Source organism: Narcine bancroftii, chromosome 2, assembly GCF_036971445.1.
Source record: "Narcine bancroftii isolate sNarBan1 chromosome 2, sNarBan1.hap1, whole genome shotgun sequence".
Lineage (NCBI taxonomy): Eukaryota > Metazoa > Chordata > Chondrichthyes > Torpediniformes > Narcinidae > Narcine > Narcine bancroftii.
The window spans coordinates 195,103,914-195,122,626 of record NC_091470.1 but is presented as its reverse complement, the minus strand read 5'-3'; the positions used below and the strand labels follow the sequence as shown (position 1 = coordinate 195,122,626).

The 18,713-nt window shown below is 48.7% G+C and overlaps 1 protein-coding gene across 2 annotated transcripts in view; it reads right to left on the bottom strand.

Moving 5' to 3' along the window:
• epoa (erythropoietin a) overlaps positions 1 to 18,713 on the bottom strand; it is a 46,860-nt gene that overhangs the window by 27,602 nt on the left and 545 nt on the right. For both annotated transcript variants that reach the window (XM_069915359.1, XM_069915360.1), the window contains exon 2: positions 1,059 to 1,189. In XM_069915359.1, the coding sequence (XP_069771460.1) occupies positions 1,059 to 1,189 (131 nt within the window). The remainder of the gene's footprint in view (positions 1 to 1,058; positions 1,190 to 18,713) is intronic.

Genomic DNA, 18,713 nt, shown 5'->3' with positions numbered 1-18,713 from the left:
AGGGGAGAGTTGATCGAGGGATTTAAAATTAAGAGGGGATGGACAGAGTAAATGTAGGTCGGCTTTTTCCTCTGAGATACAAACCAGAGGACGTGGAGTAAGGGTGAAAGGGGAAAAGTTTAGAGGGAACTTCTTCACACGGAGAGTGGTGGGAGAGTGGAACGAGCTGAGGTGGTGAATGCAGGTTCAATTTTGACATTTAAGAAGAATTTGGACAGGTACATGGATGGGATATGGTCTTTGGTGCAGGTCAGTGGGACTAGGCAGAATAACAGTTTGGCACAGTCTAGAAGGGCCAAAGGGTCCTGTTTCTGTCCTATAATGTTCTATGGTCCTATGTTGCCACTCCCTTCTTTCCCTGATCATTGCATCCCCAACATGGAATTGAATTTTCAAGATCATAGTTGAGACATTAGAATGTCTATTAAGAAATACAAAAGTTAAATAACCTATTCAGATGATTTATTTCTCCAAAGGATCTGTTACTGAGGTGTTAAACTCAGGGCCTCGGGGTGCTCAAGGCTTCCTGATCGTGTCGGAGGCTTGGACCTGGGCGGTCGACGGGTCGAACAGGAGTCTGTGCGGCTGCAGAGGCCATAGGAGTGCTGGGGACATATCCACGGACACGCGGTGTCCCCTATTGTTAGAGGCTCTTGGTTTGTCTTACCGAAGGCAAATATTGAAGTACTGTAAAACCCCCTGCCGCCTCCGGGATTGGTAGGTGCCGAATAAGTGAGTTCTCCCGGTTGTTTGAGATTGACGAACTAATGGCGAGGCACACACCAATTTTAAACATCTGTATTTTTTTTAAACCTATTTATTTTCTTCAATATGTTTTGGCCGGTTGCTTGAATCTGGACAACTTTACTGTATATTAAAAAATATATATGTTACATTTTCAACGTATTATTACGTGGCAATAAAAAGACCCTGTGAAACTCCCAATTCCACACAAATCTATTGCTGAGGGCAGCAGACAATCGAACCCAGGGCGCAGACTCAAACACAAATTAAACACTGCATTATGCCACATACTGTACGAGCACGAACTGGCGTACCACTGAATCAGCTGCAATTTTTGCTTCTTTAATGTAATTGTCCAGCACCCGGATATCACAGACTGCTTGCAGCGGAGTTGACTTTGCAGGTTTTGTGTAACCAAATAACATCACTAGTACTGTAAGAAGTCCTAAGTTGGAGTAAAGAGAAAGAACAATCAGTTAACAATGCGGTAAAGTTGGAGACAGAAACAAAACTTTCGGAAAGGGTGGAAAGCTCGGTGTCGGTTCTCACAGTGAAGAAGGACCAAATCAAAATCTTTTGCCCTAAGGACAATGCCAAAGCCAAATAGAGAAGGTATTGTCTGCTTGCCGAAATCTAGCTGTCGCTCCCATTGAAGAATAGACCAGTATCTGAATAGTAAATATACTTTAATCAGTGTACAGGCACACCAGCCAACAATATATACCTACCACTAAAATCTAAACTCCCTGACCCCATAACTCTCTATTTTTCTTTCAACCGTGTGCCTATGAGGTTCTTAAATTCCCCTGATGTTCCAGCCTCCACCTCCATTCCTGGTGAAGCATTCCAGGACCCCGCAACTCTCTGTGTAAAAATACTTACCCATTATCTCCCCAAAACATCCCTCCCTCCACTTTGTACTGATGCTTGCTACTTCCACCCTGGGAAACAGGCACTGGCCGTCCACCCTGTGTCTAGGCCTCTCAGAATCTTGTAGAGCTCTATCAGGTCTCCTCTCATCCTTCTAAACTCCAGAGAAAAGTCCCAGCTCTACTCACCTTGCCTCATAAAGACTTATTCTCCAATCTAGGCAACATCCTGATAAATCCCCTCTGCACCATCTCCGTAGCTTCCACATCCTTCCTGTAATGAGGTGATCAAAACTGAACACAATGCCCCAAGGGTGGTCTCACCAGAGATTTACAAAGCTGCAACATGACCTCTTGATTCTTGAACTCAATCCCCCAATTTAGGTAGATATTTAGGTGAACTTCCAGGAACAAATACTATTCCAAGTGAATCAAGTGAAATTGAGAACGGAAATCTGTTGAATCTATGGATCCTTGTTGTTGAGTTAGATCATTACCTCCTCACCTTTATCAAGCAAAAGATGAGAAGTAATGAATTAGTAGTGAATCCCTCAGATCAAGGGTTCCCAATTACATATCCATAATCCTCCACTCCCCTGGGGTCTGTGGGAAGTTCTACGGGGTTTCCCACAAATCTTCAGTACGCCTGGGTCAAGTGTTGATCACGACCAAGTTCAAGTTTATTGCCATCCGACGAAAATGTGTTCTCCGGAACTCGGTGGAAAACACACAGACACCTAGACATAACACACATACACAGTACTCATGAACTACATAGATAAAAATTAATAAATGTTGTTTCATGAATATGAAAGTCTCAGACAGTCAGTGTGAGCAGTTCCTTTGGTCGTTCAATCTGTGGGAAGAAGCTGTTCCTCAGCCTGTTGGTGCTGGCTTTGATCCTCCTGTATCTCTTCCCAACAGGAGTAGCTGAAAGATGCTGTGGAGGGGTCTTCAGTGATTTTGTAAGCCTTCTTGGACAATGTTCCTGATAGATCACGTCGATGTGGGGGTGGGGGGGGGGTGGGAGACCCCAGTGATCCTCTCTGCCACTTTTATGGTCCTGTGGTTTGACCACTGGTCCATTTCTCCGCAGCAACCATACCCTAATGTGATGCAGCCAGCCAAGATGCTCTCGATAGACCTCCTGTAGACGTTAACATAATGGTGGCCGGTAGCCTTCAGTCTTCTCAGGAGGTTGAGCCTTCCTGACAAGTAAGGAGATGTTGAGTGTCCACAATAGGTCACTAGTTAAATCCCTCCCACTTTCAATTTTTTAATCTACAACTGTACCTTCCCCCCTATCTCTATACTGTTTCAAGATCCAGACCCTCCCTTTCCTGATTAGTCCATACTGGACTCTCCCTCCACCCCATCTGAAGATGGTGCATAAACCTGCACACAACATCTTTCAGCTGCTCCTGTCGAGGAAGAGATGCAGGAGTATCAGAGCTGGCACCACCAGGCTGAGGAACAGCTTCTTCCCACGGGCTGAACGACCAAAGGAACTGCTCACACTGACCGTCCGAGACTTTCATATTCATGAAACAATATTTATTTATTTGTACAGGTGAATACTTGTCCTACATATATATTGTCCATATGTATGTTATGTGGTTGTGTGTGCGTGTTTTGCACTGAGGACTGGAGAACACTATTTCATCGGGTTGAACTTGTACAATTGGATGACGATAAACTTGACAGCCTCAATTCCCACTTGCTTATGAAGAAGGCTCACTGGCTCATAGCAGAGTTCTCCCATCAGACCATCTCGTCTCTCCTTATTTTCCTCCAACCCTGGAACTTATCCTCGGACGCATGATGACTGAACTCCCTTTTCATTTTTCCACACCCACAAATGGGGGTAATTGGCCGTCGCTGATAAACCTACCAGCAAATTCTTTGGGATTTGGGAAGGAACCAGAGCACCCAGTGAAAACCCATGTGTCCACACAGACAATGTGCAAACTCCACACAGTCAGCATCCGAGGTCAGAGTTCCCGGAGTGCAAAAATGCTGTTCCGTATAAGACCCTTCTTATCGATTTACCCCCAAACATAAACGTGACCACACTCTCTAAAAAAAATCTCACAAAAATTTACATACTGTAGAACACAGAACACAGAACATTGAAATCTATAGCATAATACAGGCCCTTCGCCCACAGTGTTGTGCCAACCCAATAACACAGTCTAACAACTGCCTTGAATATTCCTACTGCACAACCCTCCACTTTTCTCAGTTCCATGAACCTATCGAATAGCCTCTTAAAAGATCCTTTTGTCCCTGCCTCCAGCAGCACATAGCACACACCCACCCCTCTCTGTGTGAAGAACATGCTGTTTGCATCCACCGTGTACTTACTCCAAAGCAACTTAAAACTACGCCCTCCTCGTGTTGGCCATTTCAGCCCCCGGGGATAAAGTCTCTGGCCATCCACACGATCAATGCCTCACATCATCTTGAACACTTCTATCAGGTCAACCCCCCCCCCCCCACCCCCATCCTGTCACTCCAAGGAGAAAAGAAGAATCAGAATTTATTGTCATGAAGACATCAGGAAATTCAGTGTTTTGCTGCAGTGTCACAGGAGTAAATATTGCTATAAATTACATTTCAAAAATAAATAAACAGTGCAAGAAAAAAGGAGAAAGTGAGGCCGTGTCTGGGGTTCGTTGTCTGTTCAGGAATTTGATGGTGGAGGGGAAGAAGCTGTCCTTGAGCCGCTGGGCATTCGGCTTCAGGCTCCTGGACTTCCTTCCCAAAGGTAGCAGAGTGAAGAGGGCCTGGCCTTGAGGTTAGAGGCTGCCTTGTTCAGACACTGCCTCTTGTAGGTGTCCTCGATGGAGTGAAGTCTGGTGCCTACCATGTCGGAGGCTGAGTTCACACTATCTGTAGTCTTTTCCTGTCCTGTGCATTGGCACCTCTGTACCAGACAGCGATGCAATCAGGCAGAATGCTCCCTGTGGTCCATCTGTAGAAATTTTTGAGATGCATTGTGACCTTCATTCTCCATCCAATTATCTTCAGGTTTGTATTCCTTAGTTATTCTCCCCATCATCCCTCCAGTCCCCCATATTCTGATGTACAGACTTACTCTTCTCCTACCAGATGTGTGAAACACGGCTGTATGAATATGAGAGTGTAACAGTTATGTGAGAATGCGAGGGTCTGCACACTTGCATGCAGGAGCATGGCTGTGACCGTGTACGTGAACGCGTAACTGCATATGTTAGTAAGCATGCATCAGAATTAATTGTCAAGACTTTGAGTAAACCCTTGGCCATTGGTGCTCTGTGATAAGTAAGGAATTGCTTAAGGTGGGATGTGAGCAGGAAGGGAAAGTTGAGAACCACTGCTCTAGACTCAATTATTCCTGAAATATTTTGCTTGAGAAAAATTTTCACTGGCCCATTTCCTTTGGAGTTCTGAAACCATGCACATAACGAGTCAACGAGGGACAATTAAAGCAGTGGTTTTCAAACCTTTTTCTTTCCACTCACATCGCACTTTAAGTCATCCCTCTGCCATTGGTGCTCTGTGATTAGTAAGGGACTGCTTAAGGTGGGATGTGAGGGGAAGGGGAGGTTGAGAATCACTTCTCTAGACCCAATTGTTACTGAAATATTTTGCCCGAGAAAAATTGTCATTGATCCATTTCCTTTGGAGTTCTGAAACCGTGCACATAATGAGTCAATGAAGGACGATTAAAACAAGGGGTTTTCAAACTTCTTTCCAGCAACCCCTGACTAATCTCAGAGCATCGATGGCAGAGGGATGACTTAAAGTGAGATGTGAGTAGAAAGAAACAGGTTGAGAACCACTGATTTACAGCCAAATCCCTTAAATGTTCTTTTTGGAGTCTTAGGAGCAGATGTAGGTCAGTATCTGGCTTCTGCTCATCGGATGATCGCTTTCATTACCCCAACAGCGAAGAGAGCAATTCGCTTTAGATGGAAGGACCCCACTCCTCCTACTTTAGTCCAATGGTTTTCTCAAACCATGGCTCGTTTGAATTTAGAAAAAAATATTAGAAGTGCTGCATTGGATTCTTGAAGAAAGTTGGTGCCCATTCATACAATATGTTAGTTTATCTGAAGAATGGCTGTTAAAAGGAGTTAAAGAGACAGAATGAAAATCATGCAATCATTTTGTTACTTGGTTAATGTACCAGAGCTTTCAAGGTAACTTGGACCAGCCATTCTCAACCTTCCTGTGGTTAGGACGGTGCTCAAAGTTCATGGGCCCCTTCTCAGTGAAGCAATTAAGTTTTGGTTTCTTCTGTACTTCTCTCCTACCGACTACATGAAAAAAACATATTTATGTTACACGAGGTGAAAGAAAAACTAGGCTTTTACTTAAATATGTTGTGGCCTCTGTTGAGAATGGCTGGGTTAGAGTACGGACTCTTGGGCTTTCTACTCCTGTGCCCCGCAGTTCATGTTTAATATCACTCCTGCGTTTGCCTTGCTCCCTGCTTCAACTTGCACGGACCACATTTCTGTTGTCAGAATCTGAATTTATGAAGTTCTCACGAAATGCGTTGTTTTGCAGTAACATCACACGGCAAAACATTCATATAAAGCACCTGACAATAGTGCATGAAAAATTCAAAGTGAGACGGTGTCTGGGGTTCATTGTCTGTTAGGAATCTGATGGCAGAGGGGAAGAAGCTGTCCTTGTGCCAGTGGGTGCTCGTCTTCAGGCTCCTGGACCTCCTTCCCAATGGTAGCAGGATGAAGAGGGCATGGCCTGGGTGGTGGGGGTCCTTGAGATTATCGGCTGCTTTCTTCAGTCACCGCCTCTTGTAGACGTCCTCGATGAAGTGAAATCTGATGCCCGTAATGTCACAGGCTGAGTTATCAACTCTCTGGAGTGTTTTCTTGTCCTAAACGTTGGGAGCTCCGTACAAGACAGTGACGCAACCGGCCAGATTGCTCTCCATAGTGCACCTGCAGAATGTTTCAAGAGTCTTCAAGGCCTCCCACCACCCAGTTCATGCCCTCTTCACACTGCTACCACTCAACGAGCTGATCTGTCTCCCACCTGTACGCTACCACGTTGCCGTCTGATTCTGCGGACGACTGTAGAAAATTTGTAGACAGCATTTGACTTGTGCCTGGCCACACAGTCATGGGTGTAGAGTGAGTAGAGCAGTGGGCTAAGCACGTAGCCTTGAGGTGCACCTGGGTTGATTGTCAGTGAGGTGGAGACGTTGTTTCCTATTCATACTGACTGTGGTCTTCCGACGAGGAAGTCAAGGGTCCATTTGCAGAGGCCTAGGTTTTGGAGCTTATTGCCCAGCACAGAGGGAATAATGGTGTTGAAAGCTGATTGCAGTCTCCTGCAGTTCACAGCCTAATGTGAATCCCTCCACTGCAGTCTCCTGCAGTCTGCAGCCCAGTGTGAATCCCTCCACCGCAGTCTCCTGCAGTCCGCAACCCAGTGTGAGTCTCTCCACCGCAGTATCCTGCAGTCCATAGCCCAGTGTGAGACCCTCCACCGCAATTTCCTTCAATCTGCAGCCCAGTGTGGGTCCCTTCACCACAGACACCTGCAGTCTGTAGCCCAATGGTGAGGCCCTCCACCGCAGTTTCCTGCAGTCCGTAGCCCAGTGTGCAGTCCTCCACCACAGTCTCCCACAGTCCACAGCCTAGTGTGCGGCCATTCAGCCCATTAAGAGTCTGCCCTGCCATTTAATCACAAGCTGATCTATTTCCCCTCTCAGGCCCACTGCCCGGCCTTCTCCCCATAACCTTTGATGCCCTGGCTAATCTAGAACCTATTAATCCCTGCCTTAAATATACCCAATGACCCGGCCTTCACAACTGCCTACGGCAACAAATTCCACAGATTCGGCTGAAGAAATTCTGTTCTAAGTGGATGCCCTACAATCCTGAAGTTGTGCTCTTTTGTCCTAGACTCTCCCACCGTGGGGGAAACAACCTTGCCTCATCTACCCTTTCTACATCTGTCCGTGCCTTTCAACATTCCAAACGTATCAATGAGATACCCCCTCATTCTCATAAATTCCAATGAGTACAGTCCAAGAGTCGTCAAACTCTTCTCATACCCTTTCATTTCCAGAATCATCATTTCCAAAATGAGGAGCCCAAAATCACTCACAATACTCACTGAGGTCTCCCCAGGGCCTTATAAATCCTCAATATAACATCCCTGCTCTTATATTCTACTCCTCTTGAAACAAATGCCAGCATCACATTCGCCTTTTTCATCACTGACGCAACCTACAAGTTGACCTTCAGGCCGTCCCACACGAGGACTCCCAGCTCCCTTTGCCTCAGGGAATTTTCAGTTTTCTCCCCATTTAGAGAACAGACTGCCCGTTTATTTTTCTACCAAAGTGCGCAACCGTCCACTTTCCGACATTGTGCTTCATTTGCCACATCTCTGCCCACTCCCCCAATCTGTCTCAGTCCTTCTGCAGCCTCCCTGTTCCCTCAACACGACCTGCTCCTCTACCTCCCTTCATATCAGCTGCAAACTCCGACCATTAGTCAGTGGCAGCCGACCAGAACATGATCCCTATATTCTGACTCTCTGCTCCCTGCCAATCAGCCAATGCTCTACCCTGTTATACCATGGGCTCTTATTTTGTTGAGTAGCCTCATGTGTAGCATCTTGTCAAAGATCTTCTGAAAATCTAAATACATAACATCCATTGCATGTCCTTTATCAAGCCTGCTCATCACTTCGTCAAAAATGTACCTTCTTTTGAGATGCAGAGGAATTTCAGCCAGAGAGTGGGATTTGATATCACAGGTGGCTGTGGAGGTCAAATTATTGGGTGTATTTAACCCTTTGGACTCTGTGTCCCCGTTTTCTGGGACTGGTTTTATATCCAACCATTAGCTGGTTCATACTGGTGTTCGTACATGGACCCAGTCCAGAGTATATATTACGAAGGGTTAGAAATTGCCATAGTCCAAAGGGTTAAGGCAGAGAATGATAGGTATCTGAATAGCCAGGGTATCAAAGGTTATGGGGAGAAGGCAGGGGAGTGGGAAAATGAAACAGTTCATGATAGAAAGGTGGAGCAGGCTAGAAGGGCTGAATGGCCTACTTCTGCTCCTATATCTACAGAACATCATGCTGAAACAGCTACCCTGGCTAATCTTTCTATACTCTCCACAGATCTGCAAGCTGATGCCATGATTAGTTCCCTAGCTGCAGCCCCCAAAAGGCAGGAGTAAAAAATAAACTTCCCATTCTAAATGGCTTAAACTACACATCGTATCACAAGTTTTGCTAATGACGCCTTTAAGCAAGAAACAAGTTTTAAAAAATAATTGATCATGTGATTTCTCACGGAAGGGAAAATCTAACGACCGTACTGTATGTGAGGGGAAGATGATATAAAATTCACAGCTGAAAAATTGTCTCGTCTGTATCCTTGTCTCTGAATTGACCAACATTAATGCACATCTAATATACACAGCTCAATAGCAAGATATTTCAAAGGGGCAGTTTTGAACAAATTCCAATATTGAGCCATCCAAAGGAGATCCTAAAAGCACAGTTACCAAGGAACAGAGAAAAGGAAGGAAGATTTATGAAGAGAATTGTGGAAACTTCCAAGATTGGAAGGACAAACCAGAAGGCTGAGTACAGGTTACTTAAGAGTGTGGTCAAACAGAGGGACCTTGGGGTCCCAATCCTTGCATCCCTTAAGGACGCCACACAGGTTGATAGGATAATTAAGAAGGCCTCTGGGATGCTTAACTACGTGCATTATTGTTGGTCAATTCAGAGACAAGGATACAAACAAGACAATTTGTCAGCTGTGAATTTTATAGCCTCCCTCAAGGTCATCACACTGGTTGATAGGGTAGTTAAGAAGGCCTATGGGACGCTGGGCTTCATTAATAGGGGGATTGAGTTCAAGAGTCGAGAGGTCATGTTGCAACTCTACAAATCGCTGGTGAAACCCACACTTAGAATATTGTGTTCAGTTCTGGTCATCTCATTACAGGAAGGATGTGGAAGCTATGGAGAGGGTGCAGAGGAGATTTACCAGGATGTCGCCTGGATTGGAAAATATGTCTTATAAGGCAAGGTTAGCAGAGCTGGGACTTTTCTTTTTGGAGTGTAGGAGACTTAATAGAGATCTACAAGATTACTAGAGGCATAGATAGGGTGGACGGCCAGCGTCTGTTTCCCAGGCCAGGAGTAGCAAACACTAGAGGACATCTGTACAAAGTGAAGGGAGGTAAGTTTAGGGGCAATATTAGAGGTAGATTTTTCACACAGAGAGTTGTGGGTGCCTGGAATGCCTTGCCAGAGGTGGTGGTTGAGTCTGGTACAATAGGGGCATTTAAAAAATTCTTAGAAAGGTACATGGATGGAAGAAAAATAAAGGGTTATGGGGTGGAAGAGATTAGATTTATAAATTTAGACATACAGCATGGTAACAGGCCATTTCGGCCCACAAGTCCGTGCTGCCTAATTTACACCAATTAACCTACACCCCTGGAACATTTTGAACAGTGGGAGGAAACTGGAGCACCTGGGGAAAGCCCACACAGACACAGGGAAAACGAACAATCTCCTTAATCTCCAGTACTGAACACTGGCGTTGTAAAGGCATTGTGCGAACTGCTATATATATATGTAGGAATACATAGGTCGGCACAACATCGAGGGCCGAAAGGCCTAAACTGTGCTGTAGTGTTCAATGTTCTATTAACCTTTAGGGATGACCAAGAAACTAGATCTGAAGTGTGTTGAAATGGTACAGGAAATTACGGAGTTAGTGAGAGATTGGTTCAGGATCTAGAGATCAGAGGTTGGCATGTTACTGCAATGCCAATAATGTGGTGGCTGCTTCAAAGATGCCATTGGAGGTTATTAAACCAAGAACTTATCAATCTGTTTCATATACAGCTTTACTCAGAAATATTTTTATTTCCGATATCTTGATCATCGTTTGTTCAAGTATAAATTAATTGATCAATCAAGATTCATGTAATAAAGACAGGGTAACATGACACAGAATTTTTTCATCTGCCATAAGGCAGAGAGATTCGCCATCAGCAGAAATTACCTGAAGCTCCTCACAGTCAGAGAAAGAGAAGCAAGAGAGAGTCCCCCCCAGAGAAGAGAGTTCCCCCCCCCCCCAGAGTCACTGAGTGTCTGTGGATTTGCCTCCAGCGCCTACACAGCCTGACGGAGTCCAGTCCAAACCATCAGCCACCCGAGCTCCAGATCCAAACCTCTGACATGATCAGGAAGCCCACAGCACCCTCGGCTCCAATACCTGGTACCCCTAAAGCCAGTCTTGAGCCAATATCCAGCAGTCTGCAGCCCAGTGTGAGATCCTCCACCACAGTCTCCTGCAGTCCACAGCTTGTGTGAGACCCTCCACCGCAGTCTCCTGCAGTCCGCAGCCTGTGTGAGACCCTCCACCTCAGTCTCCTGCTGTCCGCAGCCTGTGTGAATCTCCCCACTGCAGTCTCCTGCAGTCTGCAGCCCAGTGAGAAACTCCACTGCAATCTCCTGCAGTCCGCAGCCTGTGTGAGACCCTCCACTGCAGTCTGCAGCCCAGTGTGAGACCCTCCACCGCAGTCTCCTGCAGTCTTCAGCCTGTCTGAGACCCTCCACTGCAACCTGCAGCCCAGTGTGAGACCCTCCATCACAATCTCCTGCAGTCCGCAGCCTGTGTGAGACCCTCCACTGCAGTCTGCAGCCCAGTGTGAGACCCTCCACCGCAGTCTACTGCAGTCTGCAGACCAGTGTGAGTCTCTTCACTGCAGTCTCCTGCAGTCCACAGCTCAGTGTGAGACCCTCCACCACAATCTCCTGCAGTCCGCAGCCTGTGTGAGACCCTCCACTGCAGTCTGAAGCCCAGTGTGAGACCCTCCACCGCAGTCTACTGCAGTCTGCAGACCAGTGTGAATCCCTCCACCAGTCTCCTGCAGCCTGCCACCCAGTGTGAATCCCTCCACTGCAGTCTCCTGCAGTCCGTAGCCCAGTGTGAGTCCCTCCACCGCTGTCTCCTGCAGTCCGCATCCCAGTGTGAGTCTCTCCACCGCAGTCTCCTGCAGTCCACAGCCCAGTGAGCCTCTCCACCATAGTTTCCTGCAGGCTGCAGCCTGTGAGAGTCCCTCCACCGCCATCTCCTGCAGTCCGCAGCCTGTGTGAGTCTCTCCACTGCAGTCCCCTGCAGTCTCTAGCCCAGTGAGTCTCTCCACCACTGTCTCCTGAAGTCCGTAGCCTGTGTGAGTCCCTCCACCATTTGCTGCTCATTTGATTTGCCCCTCGTGTGCACGATACGCACATACCTTGTGTCACATTTACCAATAATATAAACACACTTCATGGGAGGGGATTAAATCAACAATTTATGACCTGAGAAATTTTTGTCAGGCTCTGAAGGAGAGAAATGTGTAAGAGATACAAATTTATTTATTTTTTGGTCATGCATACGTGCTCCCTCAAATCCTGAACTCGAGAGAGGGCTGAGGGCAAGAAGGGCTCCTGATGCTTCCTGATCGTGGCAGAAGTTCTGATCTGGAACTCGGGTTGCCGATGGTTTGAACAAAAGTCTTTGCAGCAGCAGAGGGTGCAATGACACTGGAGGCAAATCCACGGCCACTTGGTGTCTCAAAAGGGACTCTTTTTTGCTTCTTTCTCTGATTAAGCTGTGGACAGTGTAGAGTAGAAAGGTTGTTTCTCCCATGATGGGAGAATCTAGGACAAGAGGGCACAACTTCAGGATTGAAGGGCGTCCACTCAGAACAGAGATGCAGAGGAATTTCTTTAGCCATAGGCCAGTGAATCTGTGGAATTTGTTGCCATGGGCAGTTGTGGAGGCCGGGTCATTGGGTGTATTTAAGGCAGAGATTGATAAGTACTTGATTAGCCAGGGCATCAAAGGTTATGGGGAGAAGGCCGGGCAGTGGGGCTGAGAGGGGAAATAGATCAGCTCATCATTGAATGGTGGGGTGGACTCGATGGGCTGAATGGCCTATTTCTATTTCTATGTCTTATGGTCTTATTGTTAGGGCCCCGGGCAATGCTCATGGTTACTCTTACAGCAGGAAAAAGTTAAAGTACATCATGTACATTATATTTTTATGTATTATTACATGACAATATAAGGAATCTTGAATCAGGCAGCTTACCCATCACACAGTCGTATACTACTCTGTACCCAAGTGCTGGACATGAAACTCTCTCAGGCAGATATAAAAGATTATATGAGACCTCTCAGTATGGCCTTGGCCAGGACAGAAAGGTGCATGCTCAGTACTGCAGCTTGCCAAACGGTGATTCTGTTTCTGTATTTCATTCGTAGCCTCAGTGGTGGATTTATAAATTATTCCTCTTTCTCCCTACATCTCCTTCTCCCTCTCCCTCTACAACTCCCTCTCCCCTACATCTCCTTTTCTCCCTGCAACTCCCTCTCTCTCCCTGCATCTCCCACTCTACCTTCATCTGCGTCTCTCCCTTCATCTCCCTCTTTCTCCCTACATCTCCATCTCTCTCCCTAATCTCCCTCTCTCTCCCTACATCTCCCTCTTTCTCTCTACATCTCCCTCCTTCTCCCTGCATCTCCCTCTTTTTCCCTACATCTTCCACTCTCCCTCTCTCTCCCTACATCTCAGTTTCTCCCTGCATCTCCCTCTCTCTCCCTGTATCTCTCTCTCTCTCCCTGCATCTCCCACTCTACCTTCATCTCTGTCTCTCCCTTCATCTCCCTCTTTCTCCCTACATCTCCATCTCTCTCCCTAATCTCCCTCTCTCTCCCGACATCTCCCTCTTTCTCTCTACATCACCCTCCTTCTCCCTGCATCTCCCTCTTTCTCCCTACATCTCCCACTCTCCCTCTCTCTGCATCTCCCTCTCTCTCCCTGTATCTCCCTTTTTCTCCCTACATCTCCCTCACTCCCTGTCTCCACTCCCTCTCTGCATCTTCCTACATCTCTCTCTGTGTACATCTCCCTCTCCCCTACATCTCCCTTTCTCCCTGCATCTCCCTCTCTCTCCCTGCATCTCCCACTCTACCTTCATCCCAGTCTCTCCCTGCATCTCCCTCTCCCCCAAATCCCCTCTTTCACCTCCCTCTCTTTCCCTACATCCCACTCTCCCTTCATATCCCTCTCTCTTCCTTCATCTCTCCATCTCTCTCTCTCCATCTCTCTCTCTCCCTACATTTCCCTCTCTCCCTACATTTCCCTCTCTCCCTACATTTCCCTCTCTCTCCCTAATCTCCTTCTCTCTCCCTGCAACTCCCTCTCTCTCCCACATTTCCCTCTCTCCCTACATCTCCCTCTCTCTCCCTAATCCCCCTCTTTCTTACCTCCCTTCCTCTCCCTCTCCCTGCATCTCCCTCTCTCTCCCTGCATCTCCCTTCCTCTCCCTGCATCTCCCTCTCGCTCCCTACATCTCCCTCTCCATCCCTCTCTCCTGACATCTCCCTCTCTCCCTATATCCCGCTCTCCATCTCTCTCTCTCTACCTTCGTCTCCCTCTCTCCTTTCATCTCCATCTCTCTAAATCTCTCCGTAACTCCCTAAATCTCTCCCTAACTCCCTACATCTTCCTCTCTCCCTATATCTCCCTCTCTCCAGACATCTCCCTCTCTATCCCTACATCTCCCTCTCTCCCTAATCCCCCTCTCTCTTACCTTACTTCCTCTCCCTGCATCTCCCTCTCTCCCTATATCCTCTCTCCTGACATCTCCCTCTATCTCCCTCCATCTCCCTGCCTCTCCCCACATCTCCCTCCCTCTCTCTACATCACCCTCCCTCTCCCTGCATCTCCCTCTCTCTCCCCACATCACCCTCCCTCTCCCTGCATCTCCCTCTCTCTCCCTGCATCTCCCTCTCTCTCCCGACATCTCCCTCTCTCTCCCTACATCTCCCCCTCTCTCTCTACATCTCCCTCTCCATTTCTCTCCCTTTCCTGACATCTCTCTCTCTCCATCTCCCTCTCTCTCCCTTCATCTCCCTCTCCCTCCCTCTCTCTGCATTTCCTCCTCTCTCCCTCTCTATCCCTATATCTCCCTCTCTCTCCCTACATTTCCCACCCTCTCTCTTCTTCTCCCTACATTTCCCTCTCCATCTCCCTCTCTCCCGACATCTCCCTCTCTCTTCCTGCATCTCCCTCTCTCCCTGCATCTCCATACATTTCCCTCTCTCTCCCTACATCTCCTCTCTCCCTTCATCACCCTACATCTCCCTCTCCATATCTCTCTCCTGACATCTCCCTCTCTCTCCTTGCATCTCAATGCATCTCCCTACATCTCCCTCTCTCTCCCTACATCTCCCTCTCTCTCTCCCTGCATCTCCCTCTCTCCCTGCATCTCCATGCATCTCCCTCTCTCTCTCTCTCCCTCTCTCTCCCTGCATCTCCCTCTCCATTTCTCTCTCCCTCTTTCCTGACCTCCCTCTCTCCCTTCATCTCCCTCTCTCTCACTTCATCACCCTCTCCCTACATATCTCTCTCTCTCCCGACATATCCCTCCCTTCATCTCCCTACATCTCCCTCTCCATCTCTCTCTCTCCCTGCATCTCCCTCTCTCCCTGCATCTCCATGCATCTCCCTCTCTCTCTCTCCCTCTCTCTCCCTGCATCTCCCTCTCCATTTCTCTCTCCCTCTTTCCTGACCTCCCTCTCTCCCTTCATCTCCCTCTCTCTCCCTTCATCACCCTCTCCCTACATATCTCTCTCTCTCCCGACATATCCCTCCCTTCATCTCCCTACATCTCCCTCTCCATCTCTCTCTCTCTCCCTGCATCTCCATGCGTCTCCCCCTCTCTCCCTACATCTCCCTCTCTCCTTCATCTCCCTCTTTACATCTCCCTCTCCATCTCTCTCTCTCCCGACATCTCTCTCTACATCTCCCTCTGTCTCCCGACATCTCCCTCTCTCACCTTCATCTACCTCTCTACATCTCCCTCTCTATCTCTCTCACCCGACATCTCTCTCTCTCTACATCTCCCTCTCTCTCTCTACATCTCCCTCTCTCTCCCTACATCTCCCTCCCTCTACCCAATCTTCCTCTCTCTCTCCCTATATCTCCCTTCCTCTCACTACATCTCCCTCCCTCTCCCTTCATCTCCCTCTCCATCTCTCTCTCCCGACATCTCCCTCTCTCTCCCTGCATCTCCCTCTCTCCCTGCATTTCCATGCATCTCGCTCTCTTCCTCTCTCTCCCTACATCTCCCTCTCTACATCTCCCTCTCTCCCTTCATCTCCCCCTCTCTCCCGACATCTCCCTCCCTCTACCTACATCTCCCGCCCTCTCCCTTCATCTCCCTACATTTCCCTCTCCATCTCCCTCTCTCCTTCATCTACCTCTCTACATCTCCCTCTTTAACTCTCTCTCCTGACATCTCTCTCTCTCTACATCTCCCTCTCTCTCCCTACATCTCCCTCCCTCTCCCTAATCATATCTCTCCCTATATCTCCCTTCCTCTCACTACATCTCTCTCCCTCTCCCTTCATCTCCCTCTCCATCTCTCTCTCCCGACATCTCCCTCTCTCTCCCTGCATCTCCCTCTCTCCCTGCATCTCCATGCATCTCCCTCTCTTCCTCTCTCTCCCTACATCTCCCTCTCTCCCTTCATCTCCCCCTCTCTCCCGACATCTCCCTCTCTCTCCTTACACCTCCTCCCTCTCCCTACATCTCCCTCCCTCTCCCTGCCTCTCCCTACATCTCCTTCCCTCTCCCTACATCTCCTTCCCTCTTCCTACATCACCATCCCTCTTCCTACATCACCATCCCTCTTCCTACATCACCATCCCTCTCCCTGCATCTCCCTCTCCATCTCTCTCTCCCGACATCTCCCTCTCTCTCCCTGCATCTCCCTCACTCCCTGCATCTTCATGCATCTCCCTCTCTCCCTACATCTCCCTCTCTCTCCCTTCATCTCCCCCTCTCTCCCAACATCTCCCTCTCTCTCCCTACACCTCCCTCCCTCTCCCTACATCTCCCTCCCTCTCCCTGCCTCTCCCTCTCTCTCCCTGCATCTCCCTCTCTCTCCCTGCAACTCCCTCTCTCTCCCTGCATCTCCCTCTTATGCCCTACATCTCCCTCTCTCTCCCTACATCTCCCTCTCCATTTCTCTCCCTTTCCTGACATCTCCCTCTCTCCCTTCATCTCCCTCTCTCCCTTCATCTCCCTCTCCCTACATTTCTCTCTCTCCCGACATCTCCCTCTCTCCTCCTACATCTCCCTCCCTCTCCCTGCATTTCCCCCTCTCTCCCATCTCCCTCTCTCCCCCTACATCTCCCTCCCTCTCCCTGCATCTCCCTCCCTCTCCCTGCATCTCCGTCTCTCCCTTCATCTCCCTACATATCCCTCTCCATCTCTCTCCTGACATCTCCCTCTCTCTCCCTGCATCTCGATGCATCTCCCTACATCACCCTCCCTCACCTGACATCTCCTTCTCTCTCTCCCTGCATCTCCCTCTCTCCCTGCATCACCATGCATCTCCCTCTCTCTTTCTCTCTCTCTCTTTCCTGACCTCCCTCTCTCTCCCTTCATTTCCCTCTCCCTACATATCTCTCTCTCCTGACATCTCCCTCTCTCCCTTCATCTCCCTACATCTCCCTCTCCATCTTCCTCTCTCCCTTCATCTCCCTCTCCCTACATTTCTCTCTCTCCCGACATCTCCCTCTCTCCTCCTACATCTCCCTCCCTCTCCCTGCATTTCCTCCTCTCTCCCGACATCTCCCTCTCTCTCCCTACATCTCCCTCCCTCTCCCTGCATCTCCCTCTCTCCCTACATCTCCCTCTCCATCTCTCTCTCCCAACATCTCCCTCTCTCTCCTGACAACTCCCTCTCTCTCCCTGCATCTCCCTCTCTCTCCCTGCATCTCCCTCTCTCTCCCTTCATCTCCCTCTCTCTCTCTCCCTTCATCTCCCTCTCTCTCCCTTCATCTCCCTCTCCCTACATATTACTCTCTCTCCCTACATCTCCCTCTCTCCCTTCATTTCCTTACATCTCCCTCTCCATCTCTCTCTCTCCCGACATCTCCATGCATCTCCCTACATCTCCCTCTCCTTCATCTCCCTCTCTATCTCTCTCTCCCGACATCTCTCTCTCTCTACATCTCCCTCCCTCTCCTGACATCTCCTTCTCTCTCTCCCTGCATCTCCCTCTCTCCCTGCATCACCATGCATCTCCCTCTCTCTTTCTCTCCCTCCCTCTCTCCCTGCATCTCCCTCTCCATCTCTCTCTCCCTCTTTTCTGACCTCCCTCTCCCTTCATCTCCCTCTCTCTCCCTTCATTTCCCTCTCCCTACATATCTCTCTCTCCTGACATCTCCCTCTCTCTCCCTACATCTCCCTCCCTCTCCCTGCATCTCCCTCTCTCCCTTCATCTCCCTACATCTCCCTCTCCATCTCTCTCTCCCGACATCTCCCTCTCTCTCCTGACAACTCCCTCTCTCTCCTGACAACTCCCTCTCTCTCCCTGCATCTCCCTCTTTCTCCCTGCATCTCCCTCTCTCTCCCTCCCTCTTTCTCCCTCCTTCTCTCTCCCTGCATCTCCCTCTCTCTCCCTACATCTCCCTCTCTCTCCCTACATCTCCCTCTCTCCCTTCATTTCCCTACATCTCCCTCTCCATCTCTCTTTACCTCTCTCCCTTCATCTCCCTCTCTCTCCCTTCATCTCCCTCTCTCTCTACATCTCCCACTCTCTCCCTTCATCTCCCTCTCTCTCCCTTCATCTCCCTCTCTCTCCCTGCATCTCCCTCTCTCTACCTTCGTCTCACTCTCTTCTTTCATCTCCCTCTCTCTAAACCTCTCTCTACTCCCTACATCTCCCTCCCTCCCCCTCTTTCCCTGTCCCCCTCTCCCATTTTCGAAGTAATGGCATCAAGAGGCTCGTTTGTCACATGAAAAGGGCAGCCGAAGTCTAAGTTGTCCATATCTCAATGGGTACATTAGCTGGGTACACCTGCCTAAAATTGGATGGCAAGTATTCCACTGACGTCCCACATGGCACAATACAAGTCAAATACGTTTAAATAAAGGAACGGATTGTTTTTCATGGTGTGGGCGAGGAGAGTTTAAATCCAAAGGCACTCTCGAGAGAAGGATTGGCCCACGACAGAGGGAAGGCAGTGTC